We start from the raw sequence: 18,590 nt of genomic DNA, 5'->3' as shown, positions 1-18,590 counted from the left end.
TTCATGTTTTTCGTTATTAAACCCTGTTATTTTTGCCATCCTGCTTTGGGTCCGCTTTTATTCTTGCGTCATGACACTGGTCAGTCAGGATCTCTTTTGGGACAATGCAGTAGCTCGTACCAGCTTATCGTGGGAGCATTTTTTATTTTATTTTTCCCCTGGACTTCACGGGTTTTGGTGACATCGGTCCAAATTTTTTCGGTGAGGGACGCTGCTCCGCTTCCGGTTTCTCCGCGGGGGGCACCGCCTCACTTCCGGGTTGCGGGCCATGTCGCCAGCCCGAGTTTTGTTTTGTTTTTTCGGTGTCCTGTGACATCGCCCCGCATTTGTCCGGAGGGGGGGGGCGTCACTTCACATTTGGTTTCCGTGAAGGACGTTGCCCCATTTCCTGTTTGTGGGGGGTGTTGCAGGCCCATGTTTTGCCCCGTGGATTTTCTGTTTAATGGAGGATTTTTCCTCCCTCCCTCCCTGTTCCTGGTGTCTGAGAGGTGGGCCTGGCCGTGGTGATTCGGGGCCACGTTCGGCCCTCCTTGCGCGGCTGTGGTCGTAGCTCGTTCCCCCTGCTCGGCTGTGGTCGTAGCTCGTTCCCCCTGCTCGGCCGTGGTCGTAGCTCGTTCCCCCTGCTCGGCTGTGGTCGTAGCTCGTTCCCCCTGCTCGGCTGTGGTCGTAGCTCGTTCCCCCTGCTCGGCTGTGGTCGTAGCTCGTTCCCCCTGCTCGGCTGTGGTCGTAGCTCGTTCCCCCTGCTCGGCTGTGGTCGTAGCTCGTTCCCCCTGCTCGGCTGTGGTCGTAGCTCGTTCCCCCTGCTCGGCTGTGGTCGTCGTTTGTTCCCCTCTGGCTGCGCCCCCGCGTGCCTTGCTCCCCCACCTGCCTCGCCGTGTGCCTTGCTCCCCCCACCTGCCTCGCCGTGTGCCTTGCTCCCCCGATCCGGACCCCGTCGGGACTATCAAGACGGGTTGGTGTGTTGGGAGCTGCTCCTTGGGGGGCTCTGTCAGGACTCAGCCCGGACATTTGGCCATGTGCCTTTGTTTACGTTCCTCGTCACATGTTTGCCCCACCTTTTGTCTGCCCCTCCCCTTCTACACACCTGTTCCTAATTGTGTCTCATTGTCTTTTTTTATTTAACTGTGCCGTGTTGCCTTGTGCAGCGCGGAATCAACTGTTGTCTTTGTCTGGTTTAGTCTGTGTTATGTTTCATGTTTTTCGTTATTAAACCCTGTTATTTTTGCCATCCTGCGTTTGGGTCCGCTTTTATTCTCGCATCATGACGCTGGTCAGTCAGGATCTCTTTTGGGACCATGCAGCACTGTGTTTTGTGGTACTGCTTCTGGGTATCACATTGTATAGTCCACTATAACTAATAAAGTTATGTCCTTGTGTCAGGGAACGGGGTGTTTTAGCAGATAAAATTCAGACCCATCCATCACCACCACCAACAACAAACCAAGGACAACAAACTAAGAGACAAGGACTCAGCAAAAACAACAGATCTATGACAACTGGTGTAAATAAGGAGAACAATCACTGAAACAGAAGGAACAGGTGTGTAGAGGCGGGAACAGGTTAAGGATGGGGCAAACACAGGTGATACACAAAACAAAAAGAGATCACATGGCACAAGACAAAACATCCCAATAGTGTTCAGACAGGGAAGTCCAAGCTGTTCCTGACACCTTGTGCAATTCAGTCTAATGGCTTGATGAATTCCATCCTAGTTTTTTTTTCAAAGTGGACCTCCGTTAATGGGAGGATCCGGCATTGCTTTTGGATTGGCCAATACTGACATTTACGACATGCTTCACTAATATCACAGTTGCTTTCTATCATAAATAGTTAGATGAAAAGGGTAGTTTGACTGTACTGTAAGTTAGCTATTCTAAAAGTAACTTCTAGACTGAGTTAATCTTGGAGTTCAGTGGGAATTGACAACCAACATAATTTTCGAGTCAATAGGCATTTTGAAATCATAGATTCTTGAAGTTTAATAGACATTATGATTCTGAGTGTCTGAGTCTGAGATTCTCAGAATCTAATTAAATAGGCATTAGTGAAGGTCTCCACATTCAATAGGCATGATCAGAGATTACTTTTATTATAAGATTACAATAAGATAGATATTGGACTACTAAACATATTTTTAGTCATTTTGAATGATTTCAAGCTTTAATATTTCTTATTGCCAGATACTTTTTTTCTTTTTACAAATTGTTTCTGCCAGTAGAACAAGACTTTAAAGAAGTGAAGAAGTTTTTTAAAGTAAGAAGTGAATAAAAATAGAAATAGGCTTAAAATTATTAGGCAGGAAAGACAGCAGCCGTTGCAATGGATGCTTTTTATTAAAAGACCTGGCAACAACAAATTTAAATCAAGAATAAACGGATATCACAAGAATTAAACAATGGTCAAAATTAAAGTAGTGTCACATCTGCCTTAGTTAAATTTGAGTAGATTCAATGTTTTTCCATTTGCTAAGATTTAATTTCCTGATGTCAATGCAGCTTATTTGTTCTTGAGAATAGTGTGTCATTGGTGTGTTATCTTTTTGGTGTTTACACACAAATCCAGGATATTGGCAACATGGTAAGTTGTTCCTTTATTTATGTATCTTACCATCAATCTGTCAACTCTGCAGGAACAGGTGAAAATTGGTTCTAGTGAACTCCTGGTGTATGGTGTCAATGAGTGTGTCTGAGTTGGCAGTTTTCTCAGTGGTAGGACATGGCTGAAAGGAAGAGCTTTGCTCTGGTGTGTAAGTGAATGTAAAAGAGCTTCTGTAGATCATCCCATCCAATCGTATCAGAGACAAAGGGACTGTGATGGGCTGCCTGTACCATCGCCACTCTTTACTAAACACTGAAATATCAGGCACGACACACAGCAAAGACCTTGGACTCCTGACAGGAAGACAGAAGAACAATGCTGCTGTGTTATTATAGATATACATATAGATATTTTCATAAGTCAAAAAAAAAAAAAAAATACAACTGCCAAACCTAATATACATGAGGCAGTTAAATCACATTGCAAAAGTCAAAATGTCTTTAATGGTTTACTTTAATCTCATTTCAGAATATGTGACACACCTAATACTGTATATTATTACTTGCTCTTTCTAATTATTTCTGAGTTAAATATGTACCTTCACCATGTGTAGTAAATAATATACTTCTAGTTTACCTTTGATGATGTGTGTACTGAGTATAATTTAAGGATGCAGGTTCTTATTACTTCAACATTCGTACATGTCTGACTCAAATGGCAAAACCTTTTATCATTTATTTCTGTTGGGAAGCAGATACACTGAAAGTATCCAATTAATTAAAAGTAGAAAACTACTTGTTCAATGTTGCTTGCTAACTTATTTTTTCTCTCAAATAAGGGCAGCTCCTCATAGTAAATAAAATATATTACAATTTTGGCAGAAAACTTAACTGAATAGAAACTGTAACCAAAGTCTTTACCTGAACATAGTTTCAGCTTCCATGTTTCCAAACCAGACCTTTAGGTAAGGACAGAAATTTTCTCCATGGAGCTCTAACATGGCCACATGACCTCCTCCATTTAGCTAAAACACAAAATGTGAATACAAGGAAGTTAAATATGAACAATTGAAGGTGATATACTGTAAAATCTAGACATTTATGCTGTTTGTCTGTTGATATGACATTAAAATGTACTACTCTACCTTGCCAAAGGTATTAGCCATGTGGGTCATTTATTTTTTTATATCAATTTCTTATTTTTATTAAGCTTTTTGGTTGAGCAATTGAATGGGTTTAAAACAAACCACAGTAAAACCAAGTATTCCTAAGAATTGGACATTGTGAGTTTGGTGAAAAGTCCTGTGCTGAAAACACTCAGTAGCTTCAATAAATAGATATAGCAGATATGTAGTTTATGCATTAGTGAAAAAAGAGAAAAAAACACCCTGAATTGAGTAAAGCTATTGTCACTGTAATAATAATTCCTTTTGAATGAAAGTATTCATGAAGAATATTACTCTGTAAAGTTATTGATTAACTCTTTATTACCTTACAAAGTATTTTACATGACACAACATTTGACACAACTTATCTGAAAACATGGAAATCTTTACTACATTTATTAGTTACATTGGATAAAGAAATTTAGTTGGCCAAGCAAATTCTGTTTGGAATTCAATAGGTTGGTGTGTGTATTAGCTAGCTAAATATCTTATTTTAATGAATTTCTAGCTACACAGAAAAATTCTAGATACACAAGATACAACTATATATAATAACCCATTAGGATAATTGTGGGCAATGATAGCCTGCTTGCCTATATATTGTACTTGAGCACATACAGCTCAATCAGAAAGTACTAATTAATAATTATATGCTAAAAAATATGTACTATAAGAGAAATACCCAGACACTTTATTGTCATTTAGCAAAATTATTTGTTATTGGAAAGTCATTGAGAGCTCCCCAGTGATATGAAAATAGAAACTTACAGAAAACTGTAACTAATGTTAACTAATGTAACAAGCATCAGTAATTACTAACTCAGATGATCGCAACCAGTAAAAAAATTATTTTCCTTGTCTCAAAATTTTACAAGATTTTTAGGATAAAGAAAAACATAAGTCAGAAGGCAAAATTAGAATCAAAAGTACATGAAAATGAAGTCACACTGACTAGTAATTAGGGAATAAAAGCAATAAATCACTGATAGTGTTATGCAAGGAGAGAGATTTTGAAGTGATTGTATAAAAAAGGCCAGGTATTTAATTGGAGAATGGGATTCTGTAAAAGTGTACTGAGTTAGCAAAATTAGTCCATTTCAATTATATTTAAGTGCTACAGTATAAGGGGATATTGAAACCAATTGAAAGTGATACAGGTAAATTCAACTTTAGTCCGCTAGTCAACTACAGTGGACTGTAATTTGTTAGTGTATTTATTACTGCGTTTAAGTTATTTAAATGCACAATTTAGTTGTTGAACTACATCATTAATACATATTTTATTTACAATCAATTCATTAATCGCTCTGAACTTTTGTCTTTGTAGTATACAGGATATAGTAACCCCAAATAATTTTACCAAAAAAAAAAACAACTGAAATGTTTCCTTCATTTTTATCAAGGGTAACAGAAACTTTATATGTCTGACCTCCAGTCCATTAATGATAGGGATGGGGCTGATGACTGTCGGCCTACTGGTCAGGCTTTCACTGAAGGTGTACTCAACAACCTCTGTACCAGTGATAGTCCAACATGAACCATCATTTAACAACTCACGACTGCTCTCTTTTGGACATGGAGAAGCCTATAGAAGCATGGAAATAAAAGAAACATTGCATCACTGCACCATATGTACTGTATACAGAAAAGCCTATATATGTACAGTATGTACAAGAGGAACATGCAAATTTTTGGTACAGTACTATAATTTAAAAGTATTATTAGAAATGAATTTAAAAGATGTATATTTTGTGGATAACTGTATTTCAAGGAAATTGCTAATGATATTCTCTTTTCACACTTAACTGAGATATTTTCTGTTTTAGAGATTTGTTGTATTTATATAGGTTAGGTGCTGTAAAATTAACAGCAATCATCAAGCAGCAGATGCTATATGTTGTTATACAGCTTGTGGTATTGTAAGATATTAATAAATATGTAAAAAAAAAAAAAAAAATTCATGCTAAAGCTGTTAAAATTTACCTGAGCAGAGTCGTATATTTTAGTTTAGTAGTTCTATATCTCTCTTCCTAACTGCCGGCAGTGAAGAGACCTTGTGGACATCACATTATATGTAATATCTATTATCCAACTGTCCCCTTCTTTGCCTTGCTTAATAGACATTCTCTCATCGCTGCCTTAATAAATGCAATTTTTATTTATTTCTCACATCCTTTTTTCATAAATTAAGAAAATTATGGGACTATGTGGCACCCATTAGCTTTAAGCCAGGCCTTTTCTCTATAACATTGCTGTTTATACCTTACTGTACAACACTATACTTTCTCCACCTTAAGCACTACTTAACTTTAATTCTACCATCCTTTTGGTCTCTATCTTGACTATGTCTTTCAGAGTATTTTACACCTTCCAACATCTAACCAACTAGTTAGTCTTTTGCTTTGTTCTAACAGCATGGGTGAGTGTTCATGCTAGCATATATGTGATCATAACCTGGGAACTAAACATAAAAAAACATAGTCGCTGACTATATCATCTCCTGAACTGAGAGGACAGCAATGTTGATGCCAACAAGGAAAGCTTTGCTGCCAAACTCTGATTCACAGTCTAAACCAAAAGGTCACTGTTTGAAAGTCCCACGTCCAGTGTCAACTGATAAATAAAGGCATTATAGGCCCTGGAAGGGGAGTTTTAATGGCTTTCTATGCGAAATGATAACTTGTCAGAAAATGAGCTGAATTAACTGATTCAGCAACTGAGACTGCTCTGTTCATTTAACACAGCCCTTCCTGGTCACAGGCATTATAGACCCTGGAAGGGGAGTCTTAGTGGCTTTCTATGGGAATTGATAACTTGTCAGAAAATCAGCTGAATTAACTGATTCAGCAACTGAGACTGCTCTGTTCATTTAACATAGCCCTTCCTGGTTACACTTGTTTGGGGGGAAAGGATGTTATATATCTACGGTCATAAGTCTGATAATGATATGTTACTGTAAATAAATAAATCTAAGTTAAACATACTTTGATATATTTTATTTTTCTGCTAAAGATCCCTGACATTTATCTGTGTTTCATTACTTAACTAGTGATTCTAGTACATCAAAATAAAATACTTTTTAGAAGTGCAACTTCTATTTGAGTGTTTCATAACTCTTGTGCATTCTGAGTGTCTTTTCACCTGGTACTGTAAGATTTTTTCATTGGAGAGGCAGAGGTACATGTGCGTGCTGTTTCTGAGTTGAAATGCACATTTATGAAGCTGGGACACTGGCTCATCTATGTCCAGGCATGCATGTTGCTTATTCACCTTACGAATCACCTTTTAAAAAAGAAAAAATGTGAATTGTATACACTATAAGTTACAGGTTCAATACTTCATACTTATATTTTATGGCCAAATATTTATGGACACCTGACCATAAAGACCATACGTTATCCATTCCCAAACTATTGCGATAAAGTTCAAAGCACACAAGTGTATAGGATGTCTTAGTTTGCTGTAGTTTAACATTTTCCTTTTTTAGAACTAATGGCCCTATACCAGACATGTTCCAGCCAGCCAATGCCACTGTGCACACAGCTACATCTCTAAAGAGGTTGTAATGGATTGAAAAACTGACTTCAAACCTTCAAGTCTTTCTTGCTTAACATTCAGTGCCTGACCTCACCAATGCTTTGTGACTACATACTAATGCATTGTGGCTACAAACCTGTACAGTCACATTTCAAAGGTTATTGGAAAGCCTTCCCAAAAGAGTAGAGGTTATTCTAATGACAAGCTTTTATTTCAGTTTATACACCTGAGCAATTGAGGGTTAAGGGCCTTGCTCAGGGGCCCAGCAGTGGTGGCTTGGTGAACCTGGGATTCGAACCAATGACCTTCCGATCAGTTGTCGAACACCCTAACCACTGAGCTACCACATACCCACATCCACATGATGATCAACTCCTATCATCTTCTAGTTCTTTTAGTTCTATTCCTTTTTGCAGCACACAATTGCTGATTTTAACTTACTTTTATTAGTATATAAATCTCTGCATGGCCTTGCACCATCTTACCATCAGATTTGATAACTGAACATCAAATGGGAAGAACATTGAGATTAACAACTCAAAATTTACTTAAAATTCCAAGGACCAAATTAAGCTGGAAAGGGGATCGTGCATTTGCGGCAGTAGCACCTACACTTTGGAATAGCTTACCCATGTATGTCAGGGATGCTGATTCTGTACACGTTTTTAAAATACAACTTAAGACAAAGCTTGCCACTTTTTGCTCTTTTAACCTGCACAACATACTTCATTTAACATTAGCAAACCCTCGTCTCTTTTAATAATTAATAAATATTGTTAATTACTTAAAATGACTAGTTACTAATGATTACTATATTGCCATTGCTTTGATTCTTCAGCTCTCTATTCATGTATGACTGTCCAGCAAGCGACATGAAATATAGTTGCCATTAAGGGGTGTACTTGGTCTGCAATAATGTTTAAGGTAAATGGTACATGTCAAATAACCATTCACAATCACGTCAGCAGAAATGGTTTCCCAACAGAACATTTTTCCTTCTTCCTATAGTGCATCCTGGTGCCAAATTTCCCTGGTTGAATGATGCACAAACACCTGGCAATCCTCATGATAAAAAAGAACATGATACCAGGCAAACTTTTCATTTCTCGTTGGTTCAATCTTGATGGTTACATGCCCATTGCAGGAGTATTCAGAGGTGTATAGGAGTCAGCCCAGGCTCTTCTTTGCAGCACCAAATGCAGCAAGCTATTATTCACTGGTTCTATAATAGCCTGCATTCACTTCTGTGGCATCAGGCCAGATGGGCCACTGTTTTTACCCATATAAAATATAGGACTGCTTGTTTGGTTAAGCTAATTTGTTTATCTGTGCCATGTGCCTTTGTTTTTTGTATCACATTTGTTAGTCCCGTCCTTACCTTATCCGTTCCTGTCTCTGCACACCTGTTCCTTGTGTTTTAATAATTGTCACCCCATTTATACCAGTTGTCTTGTGTCTGTTTTTTTGCTGAGTCATTGTGTTTGTGTTCTTGTGTTTGTGTCCCAGTGTTCCTGTTTCTGTGTTCCCATGTTTTGTGTTTCCAGTTTCCTAGTGTCTCTAGCCCTTTGTTTTTTTCCCCTAAATAAACCCCTTTAACGTTATCCCTGCACTTGGGTCTGTATTTTATTGTTGAAGACTCCCCAAATTCCTGACACCTACTGCGAAATGCTGCATTCAAAACTACGCCCTATTAGTTCAACAAGTAAATAGCACAGTAATTAGTTGCTTTTTTGGTTTGATGCATGTGCATCTTCAGTTACAATTGCAGAAATGGCCAGTAAGGTGTCTTATAAGTGTAATAAGCATATTTTATGAAAATTTGTCATTTTTTATATTGGTTCACTTTGTAAGTAGTTCACTTACTTTATTGTCCTTAGGTTTGATTCGTCTAAAAAACAAACAATGAAAATCTATAAAAGTGAGAACTGAAGTATATACCATGGGTGGCAGTGCAACTCCTGAAATTGTGCACACCAGCTGAACCACAGCGCCGTAACAGATATAACTTTCACACAAAGAGTAATCACTGCGGTCAGTCTGCTGATCCTCCACTTCAGAGAGACAAAAACAGAAGGATAGATGATCAATTTTGGCCTTATATAACAATGCAAATTTTTGCAAAATACACTTTTATATGTTTTACATATTAGAATAATATGTACATTGTAGAAAAAAACCCCAAATATAAATATAAAAGAAACAATAGGAATTAAACAATATTGGCAAATTTCTATTTTCCTAAACACATCTTTTTCTGCAGGATGGCTTTTTTTCTTGCATCCCTTTCATTCATCTTGTTATTATGTATTATTGTTATTATGAAATTTATGTCTAACCACACTAGGATTTAGATTTTTTTGAAAGCTTTTCAATATAGCCTTGTTAACATTATTATAATTTTTATTCATTGTGAGACTTGGGTAGATTTTGCATTGGTCACATGCAATAGGTTAGTGGAAAATAAGTTTGTTTATGGAATGATAAGCTGTTTTTCTGACTGTATGTGTCAATAATCTGAATTATGAGTATGTTGTGCTGAGATTTGTCCACCACTGCATAATATATACAGTAACTATAACTATATACTAAAGCTAATTAGTGCATCTCCACATTACCAGTGATCTTATGGAAAGAAAGAAAGTGATAAAATCTGACCTAGGATGACAGTAAAAGCAGTCCATTGTCTGGCACTAGCCACAAAAGCTCCACCCTCCACAGCAAGGTAACGTGTACTGACTGTCTGAGACCTCAGGCGATTAAACAATGACACTCTTGAACCCGATGGGATACATACTGAAAACACATATAGAGAGACCTAAGCAAAGTTAAATATACCAACACACAGGCACATGCCAACAGCAATGACTGACATAGTCAACCTTCTGTTTTATTAGTCACAAATTCATCTCATTGTGTCTCTTTCCCACCAGAGGGTGAGGAATTCAACGTCACGTTGCCACCACTGAGACATTTACAGCACTTCTTTGTTTTGTTCTGAGATCTTCTTGCAGGACAAGACTGCCAATGTCAATAGAAATTGACCTTAACCGTATGTTTTAGGAGCAAATGACCAAAGGTCAAATGCTTAACTTCCTTGGGTGCTGGATAGGGTTCTACTACTTTATAGAACAAGGTCCTAAGAGTTGGAGTTACATTAATCTTTATATAGCATAGAAACAAATAGGCATAATTTAAATTGGAAAATTTATAAGTAAACCATTCATGACCAGTAATAATTAAACAGAGTGTAGGCAAAACACCAGTCACTCACTCACTCACTCACTCACTCACTCACTCACTCACTCACTCACTCACTCACTCACTCACTCACTAACTCACTTTTAGTAACGACTTTAACCTTGTCAGAGTTGTGGTGGATATGGAACCTTGAAGCCTGAAGGGATGCTAGTTCATTGCAAGCCAAGGCAAAGTTATACACTCTGGTAAGAACTAGGCTTAAAAGAATATAAGAATATTTAAAATAGTTAAATGTTTTCCTTAAGTTATGAAGGCAGAGATACCTAGATTCTGATTTTGGTGATGTTAAGGATTTGTCAAAATCTGCTGGTCAATTTTTCTTTAGTTGTTATTTATTGTTATTTTTGGATATATTATTGTTTTATATTATTGTTATATTTTTTGTATTTTTATATTTGGATATAATCTTTTCCACTAAGAAAGAGGGTCAAATAATTGGGGAAATATGAATGTCAGTAAAAAAAATGGGTGAAAATACACAGGCAGGCCAAGTAATCATTTGATGACCAGCAGAGAAGAAAAGCATTGAACTAAAATGAATATAATTTTGTATGAATGGAGGTTTTAAGTAAGAGCATATTAATATATAAAACAATTCATCCATTAAAATGAAATTTTCTATCAGTGTTATGTGAATCACTATATTTGAAACCTTATCAGATTAAAATTTTTCTCACTTTCAAACCACTGTAGATGTGGCCAGAACCTACTCCTATTCACCGTATGATACAATCAAGCAACTCACAATCTGCATTCTTCATGGATTGTCTTTTCTGTGATGGTTTGGAGATGACTTTAATAAGTCCACTTTGGAAAGATCCGATCTCCTGCCCTCCACTTTGAAACAGACTAAGCAGCAAGCGGAAGTGTTTCCGTTTATCTGTATCTGAGATATACAGGGTTTTGGCGCAGGCAAACATCTAAAAAGCATCAGACAAGCAATATTCATTTCTCACAAGTAAATTTACTTACTCATTTAAAATATAGCAGGCCTATGATGGTGGTCCTGGAATAGTGAACTGAATATTAACTAAAATTATTAATATATTTTGTACATGCATACTGAATCAAAATATTATTAGATTTATACCATTAACTTAAATAAGGATGCATTTTGGAGGTTTCAAATAGAGAGGAAAAAAGATAGACCAGCGGTAGACACCCTGCCAAATGACACTCAAATTTGTTTGGGAAAGCACAAAATATGAAATATTAGTAGGGTCAGATATGAGGAAGAATAGTTTAGAGGCAACAATGTGCCTAAAATGATCAGACCAAAACTAAATCTGCATGAAAGCAAGATAATTATCATATTATCAGTGTGTATCATGTAATTCAACAAAAATAAGTAAGTTGCTTTTTGGAGCTGTTAAACATTTCCACATTTCAATTAACATCTAAGGAGGAACATCAGTGAAATGCATACACAGCAAAAAGTAAGATGAATTGTAGTTTGAACTAGTTCCTTTAATATAGCAGATCCTTTAATACAAATCTTTCTAGCTGGAGCTCCTGTTGTTTAATCCATATGTTTAAGCTGGGGTCTAAAGTATTGTTGTACCCTTCTTTCTGTTTGTTCTTCAAAGCTCAGCTTGAATTTGTCTGCTTGTGTCCCAGGGGAGCCATCCAGACCCATATATCCCCACACACGACAACTAGATTCACCAAGACCTGATGCTTGGGACAGAGATAATTGTTATGCAATCATTCCATTCTGTGTTTATAATACAGTCTTGCTAAATTCAACATATTTCACTCATGATATAAGCTAAAATTGCAATCATGAATAAACCGTAGAAGTGTGTGCCTCACAAACCTTTGAGATGTTCTTTTCTTTGATTCCATCCATCTCCACAGAGGTAAACACAAGGAGGAGGACAGAAAAATCTGTTGTACAATCACCAAATTGCTAAATACCAAAATTATATACTTTCCTGCACTTGACCTTAACTATCTTTATTTTTTCTGATATAACATGGCCACATACCTACTCTGTTTAAAACAAATTCCACTGAAAAATAATGTAGCAACATACACAAAAATTTGAAAAAGTCAATTAAGGATGTCTAATTCTATTTTGTCTTACCGTTTCTCATTTCCATAAGATTTCTGAGCCACTCTGGCATGGAGAATGAGCACTGATTGGTCAGGTCTGTACTGAAGGTATTGTGTCACAGACTCTCTGCTTATTCTTGGCATTAAAGCAAAACTTTGATCCACCCTATGGATGTAGAGAATTATACAGTAAATTATTTTTGTTTGAGCATATTAATATTAATTATGGCACTGGACAAGGTGATATCCCTAGTGGAGTGAGCATTTATGCCAAGAGGAGAGGCAAGACCACGTGCCTCATTGGTCTGAGTAATGGCCTCCACTACCCAGTGCGTCAGGTGCTGCTTGGAACCCGAATTACCCCTGTTTTCAGGCCCCAAATCAGACAAACAGGGAGGAGGAGTTACACCACGAGCTTGAGCGGTGGACATGTTTTCAAGGCTCTTACTGGGCAAAGCAAATGCAGCCTCTCCTGCTCCGCCAACTCATGGGGTGGAGGACAGTAGGCCTGCAGGATGACTGGACAACCCGCCATCCAGGGCACCTTAGGGACATCCTGCCCTGGGGTGCCGTCTTCAGGTAAGAAACTTCTCAGAGGCTGACTCCATGGGCTTAAAGGGGGCTTCCAGTAGCCCTTCCAGTACCAGAGAGAGGTACCATGAAAGGTTGTTGTCTGCAGGAAAGTCTCAGCTGCCTGACGCCACGCAGAAAGCGAGAAGCCAGAGGTTGCTACCAAAGGAGGCCCCGAGGACAGGTTTGTGGCTCGCAGCGATGACGGCCACGTACACCTTAAAAGTAGATGGGGACAGGCCCAGAGAAAAGCAAGACTGCAGTAACTCCAGCACTGTACTGTTCGAGCAGTGAACTGTATCTTGACAGTGTTCCTCGCACCAGAGGTAAAAAAGCCTCCACTTCAGAGGACATACCCACATTGTGGTAGAGTATCAAACTACCTTCAGAAAGGTGGTTCTTTGAGAAGGAAAAAGCAAACACTTTTCCTGGTGCAATCTGTGTCCTAGCGACCTTGTATGGCCAAGCACAGCATCTTGATGACTGGACGCCATAGTCTTTGACTGAGCCAGAACGAGCCAGTTGTCCAGGTAATTCAGTACATGGATGCCCTGAAGATGCAGTGGTGCCAGGGCAACATCCATGCACTTAAATGTGCATGGTGAAAGGGCTAGCCCCAAAATAAGAAGACAATATTGGTACGCTTTGCCCCCAAAACGAATCTGAGGAACTTCCTGTTCTCTGGCAAAATGTCTATCTCAAAATAAGCATCTTTGAGTCCTCAGACTTGATCTGGGACACAATAACTTTGACTGTGAGCATCTTGAACTTGTAGGTCTTCAGAGTACAGTAGAGCTCGCAGGTCCAAAATCGGACCCGGTCCTTCTTGTGAGCAATGTAATATTGGCTATAAAACCTGGAATCACACTCTGTGAGGAGAACATATACTATGGCCCCTTTCCTCAGGACCGAAAGAAGTTCCTCTTGGAGGAAGAAGGCCTGGTGCTTGCCAACGGTCATGGGCAACACACCCTGAAAACACGGCGAACGGAGTCAGGGGTATACAGTATATTGTACATCACAGGCTAGATCAGATCTTCACCAATCTGAAACTTGATTTACATGAATTCCTGTATTACAGATTACTTTATTGTGAATTTCATTACTTTTGTGCTTCCTTGTAAATTACTTGACTTATGTTAGTATATCACTGATAACAATCCAGCATGTACTGCACAGCTTTGGACAAATAGGCATCTGATTTGAGCCGGACCAGGAGTGTGTGTGTGTGTCTATGTGCGTGTGTGTGTGTGAGTGTGTGTGTGTGTGTGTGTGTGTGTGTGTGTGTGTGTGTGTGTGTGTGTGTGTGTGTGTGTGTGTGAGAGAGAGAGAGAGAGAGAGAGAGAGAGAGAGAGAGAGAGAGAGAGAGAGATTGTATATAAAAAAAATACCAAAGCTTAAAAAACACACATCTATACGTCTTGAAAATTGAATCACCCAACAAGTAATGTTTTTAAGCATACAGTATTTAGACAGAGAGAAAAGAAGAAGAAGGAGAAGAAGAAGAAAGGTTTCAGAGGGGGTGGGTCCACATAACCTGCCCCACGCATTTAATCCCAAACCGATGTCTTGCAAATCCATTCTGTTTCTTTGCTATAGGTTATGAATGGACTCTATTATTATAGCGTTCTGAGTAGTCTCTTCATCGTTTTCAGTCATTTTGGCTCAGCCTGAAAAAGAGGGGATAGTGTCCAATCGCGTCAGGACTCTCCAGACAACACAGCAGTGTACAACCGAGGGAAAGGAAACACAGCAGTGTATAACTGAGAGAGGGGAAGTGAGAGCGTTGTGTGATTAGTCTACCTGTCCCATCTCGCTGGCTGCGTCTCATTTCCTCCCTGCACTTCGCCAAGGTGAGTGAGGGCTGATGCTTCAGCTCCGTACACGTGCGCGGACACAACAAAATTCTTACTCTGTAGCCCTGAAAAGAAAGACTTTTATTTTATTTTTATATAAGGAATATGGATATGTACGTTATAACAAACAAATACTCGTTGGTAGGGGATTGCTTTTGATCAGTTGACAGTTTTTGTAAATCGCTTAATAGTTTGGCTCGTTTGTAATTGTGGGTAATATCTGAATAACAATATCCAATTGTATTTAAACTGTAAAATGTTTGTAAATGTTGCATAATAGCTGCGATTTCTGCGCTTACTTTAGCTTAAATGCACGCTAGTCCTGGACGCTTTTGTTCCACCAATTTATGAATGAAGTGGTACAACACGCTTTATTATTTACATAATCATTTAAGTTAAAATTTTGTATTTCTAAATCTAAAATAATCCCCTAGTCGCAGAGTTAATTTCGTTCAATTCACGCTTGTTTTTAGGAATGAAAGGCTGCTTACATAGAGGAATTCCCTATTTAAAAATAAAATTGAAAGTCACACAAAGAAAACAGGGACTGATTCTTATTAGATTAGAGTATGCTTAAAAATGATCTCATTTATTATTATTTTTATTATTATTATTTGTGGCTAGAATAGCCTAAGCTGCACTATATCATGTCTGGAAATACATTGATGAAGCATGTAAGGATAATGGACTAATGGCCATTTACTAGGTTATTTAATTATCTAGCAGAGGAAAGTTTAAAGTGACTAAACTTATTTTAATCTCAAATGTGTTTTGCAGTGAATAATTTTTTTTAAATGGAAAATGTTTTAAGATTCACAAATATACACTCTTGATCATTTGCTTGCTACTAGATAGATAGCTACTAGCTACTAGATAAAAATGTCCTCCATAGTACTACTCATGGTCCTCCCTTATTACTACTAATAACATTTAACTAATAACATTTCTCAGCTGTATTGGGTGTGCAATGGCTTGCTGGAGACAAAGCCACGGTATAAATTGCAAACAGTAGCCAACATCTGCTTCCAATTACCCTCAAACAAGAAGTTGCTGTTTCTTAACCTACAGCTACTATGTACCTGTCCGTCATCCCTAAGTAATAGAAACATAGCTCTCAAATTCTCTGGTAAAACCCTCTTCTGTAGTGAGACCCCCTTTTCCTTTGCCGGTGCCCCAGTTTTAGCTGAGCATAATGTGTGTAATGTGAGTGCCTCTCCTGCGGTTATTCTGCTGGGCTTGATGTACACATGATCATACATGGAGAAAGAGTGCTTTCATTTACTTATCAGTAGTCCTTTGAGTAAAAAGCCATTCAATTTCATCACTTCATATATTTTTAGAATTATTATTTTGCTCATTAACAATAAAAAAAAAAATCTGTTTTCTTGGTCTCACGTTTGCAAATGTAAATTAAAAATGAAAAAATGTCAACTTTTTGAAGTTTTTGCATTAAACACAGTGGTCATAGCTTTTTCTTACAGCTTAATTTGTATGAAAGTCAAAATTAATTTTGCTTATTAGTCCAGAAAGTTGACTAATCAACAAAAAGTTAAATCAACCAAGAAGTTAAGGACAAAGACCAGGTTTTCAGGACAAGTATTAGTGTTTTTTTTGTGTGTCTTTTTTGTTGGAAAAATGTGCAGGTAGAAAAACTTTAAAATGTGCAGATAGAAAGACATAAAAGTTTGTGTAAAAATAAAACAGAATTTTATATATTATCAGGTATTAGCAATTTTGTTGTATTTCTTAGTAAGTATTTGTCACATTATATACATTTACACTTATATATATTTATGTAATTTAATGTAAGCTAATGTATGTTTGCTCATCCTGTTTAATAGGAATTTAATTAAATTAATTAAAATCTTTACAAAATTATTCTCTTTTTTATCTTCTGGGAAGTTCATGTCTATTTTATGTGATATAGATAGCAGTCCAGCCATGGAATACTTCACTCACCAACTTCTCTTTGAGCTTCATTTTGTTCCTGCATGACTCCCAGTCGCAGTTTTCTTCATGTATATTGTTGTGCTCTTTTCCCCCACTTTATACTGTACTGTATACAGTTCTGCACTTAATTACACCCATTTTTCTGACCTATCTGCTATGAGTAGATGGTACTGTATATTCATGAGACTTATACTGTAAGAGTCTTTATTACCTGCTGTTGTGGCATTGGTGTTGAACTCTGGCCAGTGTGTGCCAACCCCTGTGTACATTTGTTTTGAGAGATAATAACCTGCATCCAGGTGTGCAGTTCTCATGCCCCCAGTTTGCTTTACAAATAGTATCTGAAACAAGTAAATACAAGGACTCTACAGAATATAAACATGGACATCGCCTGAATGAAGAATTCATTTTGATAAGAGTTACTTTATATGTATAATTTAGATTTTATTGCTTAGACATAAGTTTCCAAGTAGAGTAGAATGGAAAAATTAAGTACCATTCTTATAACAGTATTATAACAGTATAAAAGTATTTTCATATCCATTATGATTGTAACAAACAGCATTCTTAAAGTGGATTTACAATAATTTAATATTCCTGTGAGGTGAAAGTTGTGTAATCACTTTTATTCCCAATGACTGGGCTAACATGAGCAATTTTCAGCAAATGTATGCTGTTAGTTTCTTAACCTGCATCTTCCAAGATCCTCAGATGAGAATTTTTGTTTGTGTAATAGCACCTTATATGTATGTGTGTTATTTAGTTTTCTCAGCATGACCAAGGAAGACACTTGTTTATAAGACTTATATGGATACTAAAAGGGTTTTTACCTTCCCAAAAAGGTTTACTTGAAAACTGTTGTAGGGTTTAAAGACAATTTGAATAAAAATACCAAATATTTTATTCGAAAATAAACAGTTTTTACACACGCAACCTTCTATGAATAGAATGTCTATGTGCATGGCTGAGTATCTCTTAATTACTCAGGGATGTTATCTTGACATGAAGCACACACGTATTCACACACATACACACACACAGGGGCTCTTTGTATCAGTCAGACATAATGGAAAAAAGTCTGGTGATGTTGAAAAGACTAGTGTGGTTCAGTGGAATCCCAAAGGGAGCACAAAAGCAAACAGTTACACAACCTTTTACCTCATCACACTGTATATATAAAGTAGAAGGAAAAGCACAGCAGAAGGTCTCAAAGACTGCATATGAAATATGTAGATAACTACACATTTAAAAGTACATTTAAAACTACACGTTTAAAAGTACATTTAAAACTACACGTTTAAAAGTACATTTCCCACTCACTTTCTACATCCAATTTAAGTTTAGAGTTTGCTGATGAGGATTATAATCAAAGCTATAGTTCAATTACAAATTCCATATAGGGGGGTATTAATGGCAAACATAAAAATGCTAAAGTTAGCCTTTTTATGTTTGCTATTAAAACCTCCTATATGGAACTTGTGGAATATGCCAAGTCCTAAAACAACACTGCTTTTAGCTTCCACAAACAGTGATAACCCTACTCAAACCTTCTAAGACCTCTGAGAATAGCCATGCTTCTGGTCTCATATTACATGCAGCATGCTTTTTATAAGAGTAACTGTGCAGACATTGTTACTTTCCTGTAATTACCTTGCACTGTG

At 37.4% G+C, this 18,590-nt stretch overlaps 2 protein-coding genes across 6 annotated transcripts in view; one reads left to right on the top strand and one right to left on the bottom strand.

Moving 5' to 3' along the window:
• The window catches only part of matn4 (matrilin 4), a 63,382-nt gene that overhangs the window by 28,354 nt on the left and 16,438 nt on the right, over positions 1-18,590 (top strand). Inside the window, exon 1 of one of the 4 annotated variants that reach the window (XM_027146965.2) lies at positions 14,524-14,976. The exons of 1 other annotated variant lie outside the window; for it this stretch is intronic. The gene's annotated coding sequence lies outside the window, so the exon portion shown is untranslated. Of the gene's footprint in view, positions 1-14,523; positions 14,977-18,590 lie in introns of those variants that run through there. 2 more of the 4 variants (XM_047814205.1, XM_027146967.2) reach the window with 2 other exon arrangements.
• Positions 1,949-17,150, bottom strand: rbpjl (recombination signal binding protein for immunoglobulin kappa J region-like). 2 transcript variants are annotated; one of them, XM_027146968.2, is made up of 12 exons: positions 16,939-17,150; positions 14,927-15,044; positions 12,585-12,719; positions 12,315-12,385; positions 12,060-12,175; positions 11,244-11,418; positions 9,896-10,033; positions 9,179-9,291; positions 6,845-6,985; positions 5,133-5,288; positions 3,459-3,562; positions 1,949-2,891 (listed from the first exon to the last, which is right to left on the bottom strand). In XM_027146968.2, exons 1-12 carry the CDS (start codon positions 16,970-16,972, stop codon positions 2,618-2,620), a joined length of 1,575 nt encoding a protein of 524 aa, XP_027002769.2. In that variant the 5' UTR covers positions 16,973-17,150; the 3' UTR covers positions 1,949-2,617. The 2 variants fall into 2 exon arrangements, with proteins under 2 accessions (XP_027002769.2, XP_047670164.1); XM_047814208.1 differs by having other exon boundaries at positions 12,060-12,169.

The sequence above is a fragment of the Tachysurus fulvidraco genome, chromosome 5 (assembly GCF_022655615.1).
Source record: "Tachysurus fulvidraco isolate hzauxx_2018 chromosome 5, HZAU_PFXX_2.0, whole genome shotgun sequence".
Classification (NCBI taxonomy): domain Eukaryota; kingdom Metazoa; phylum Chordata; class Actinopteri; order Siluriformes; family Bagridae; genus Tachysurus; species Tachysurus fulvidraco.
The sequence above is the reverse complement of the archived record's forward strand: the minus strand, read 5'-3'. Positions and strand labels throughout refer to the sequence as shown.

What these genes read in the sequence shown, in the direction of transcription:
- rbpjl (XM_027146968.2), bottom strand. Translation starts at nt 16,972, where the DNA reads ATGCAGGAACAAAATGAAGCTCAAAGAGAAGTTG. An exon ending in TGAAGCTCAAAGAGAAGTTG is followed by an intron (nt 15,045 to 16,938) that starts GTGAGTGAAGTA and finishes CTTTCTTTTCAG; the next exon opens with GGCTACAGAGTAAGAATTTT. An exon ending in CTATCATTAATGGACTGGAG is followed by an intron (nt 3,563 to 5,132) that starts GTCAGACATATA and finishes TTTGTGTTTTAG; the next exon opens with CTAAATGGAGGAGGTCATGT.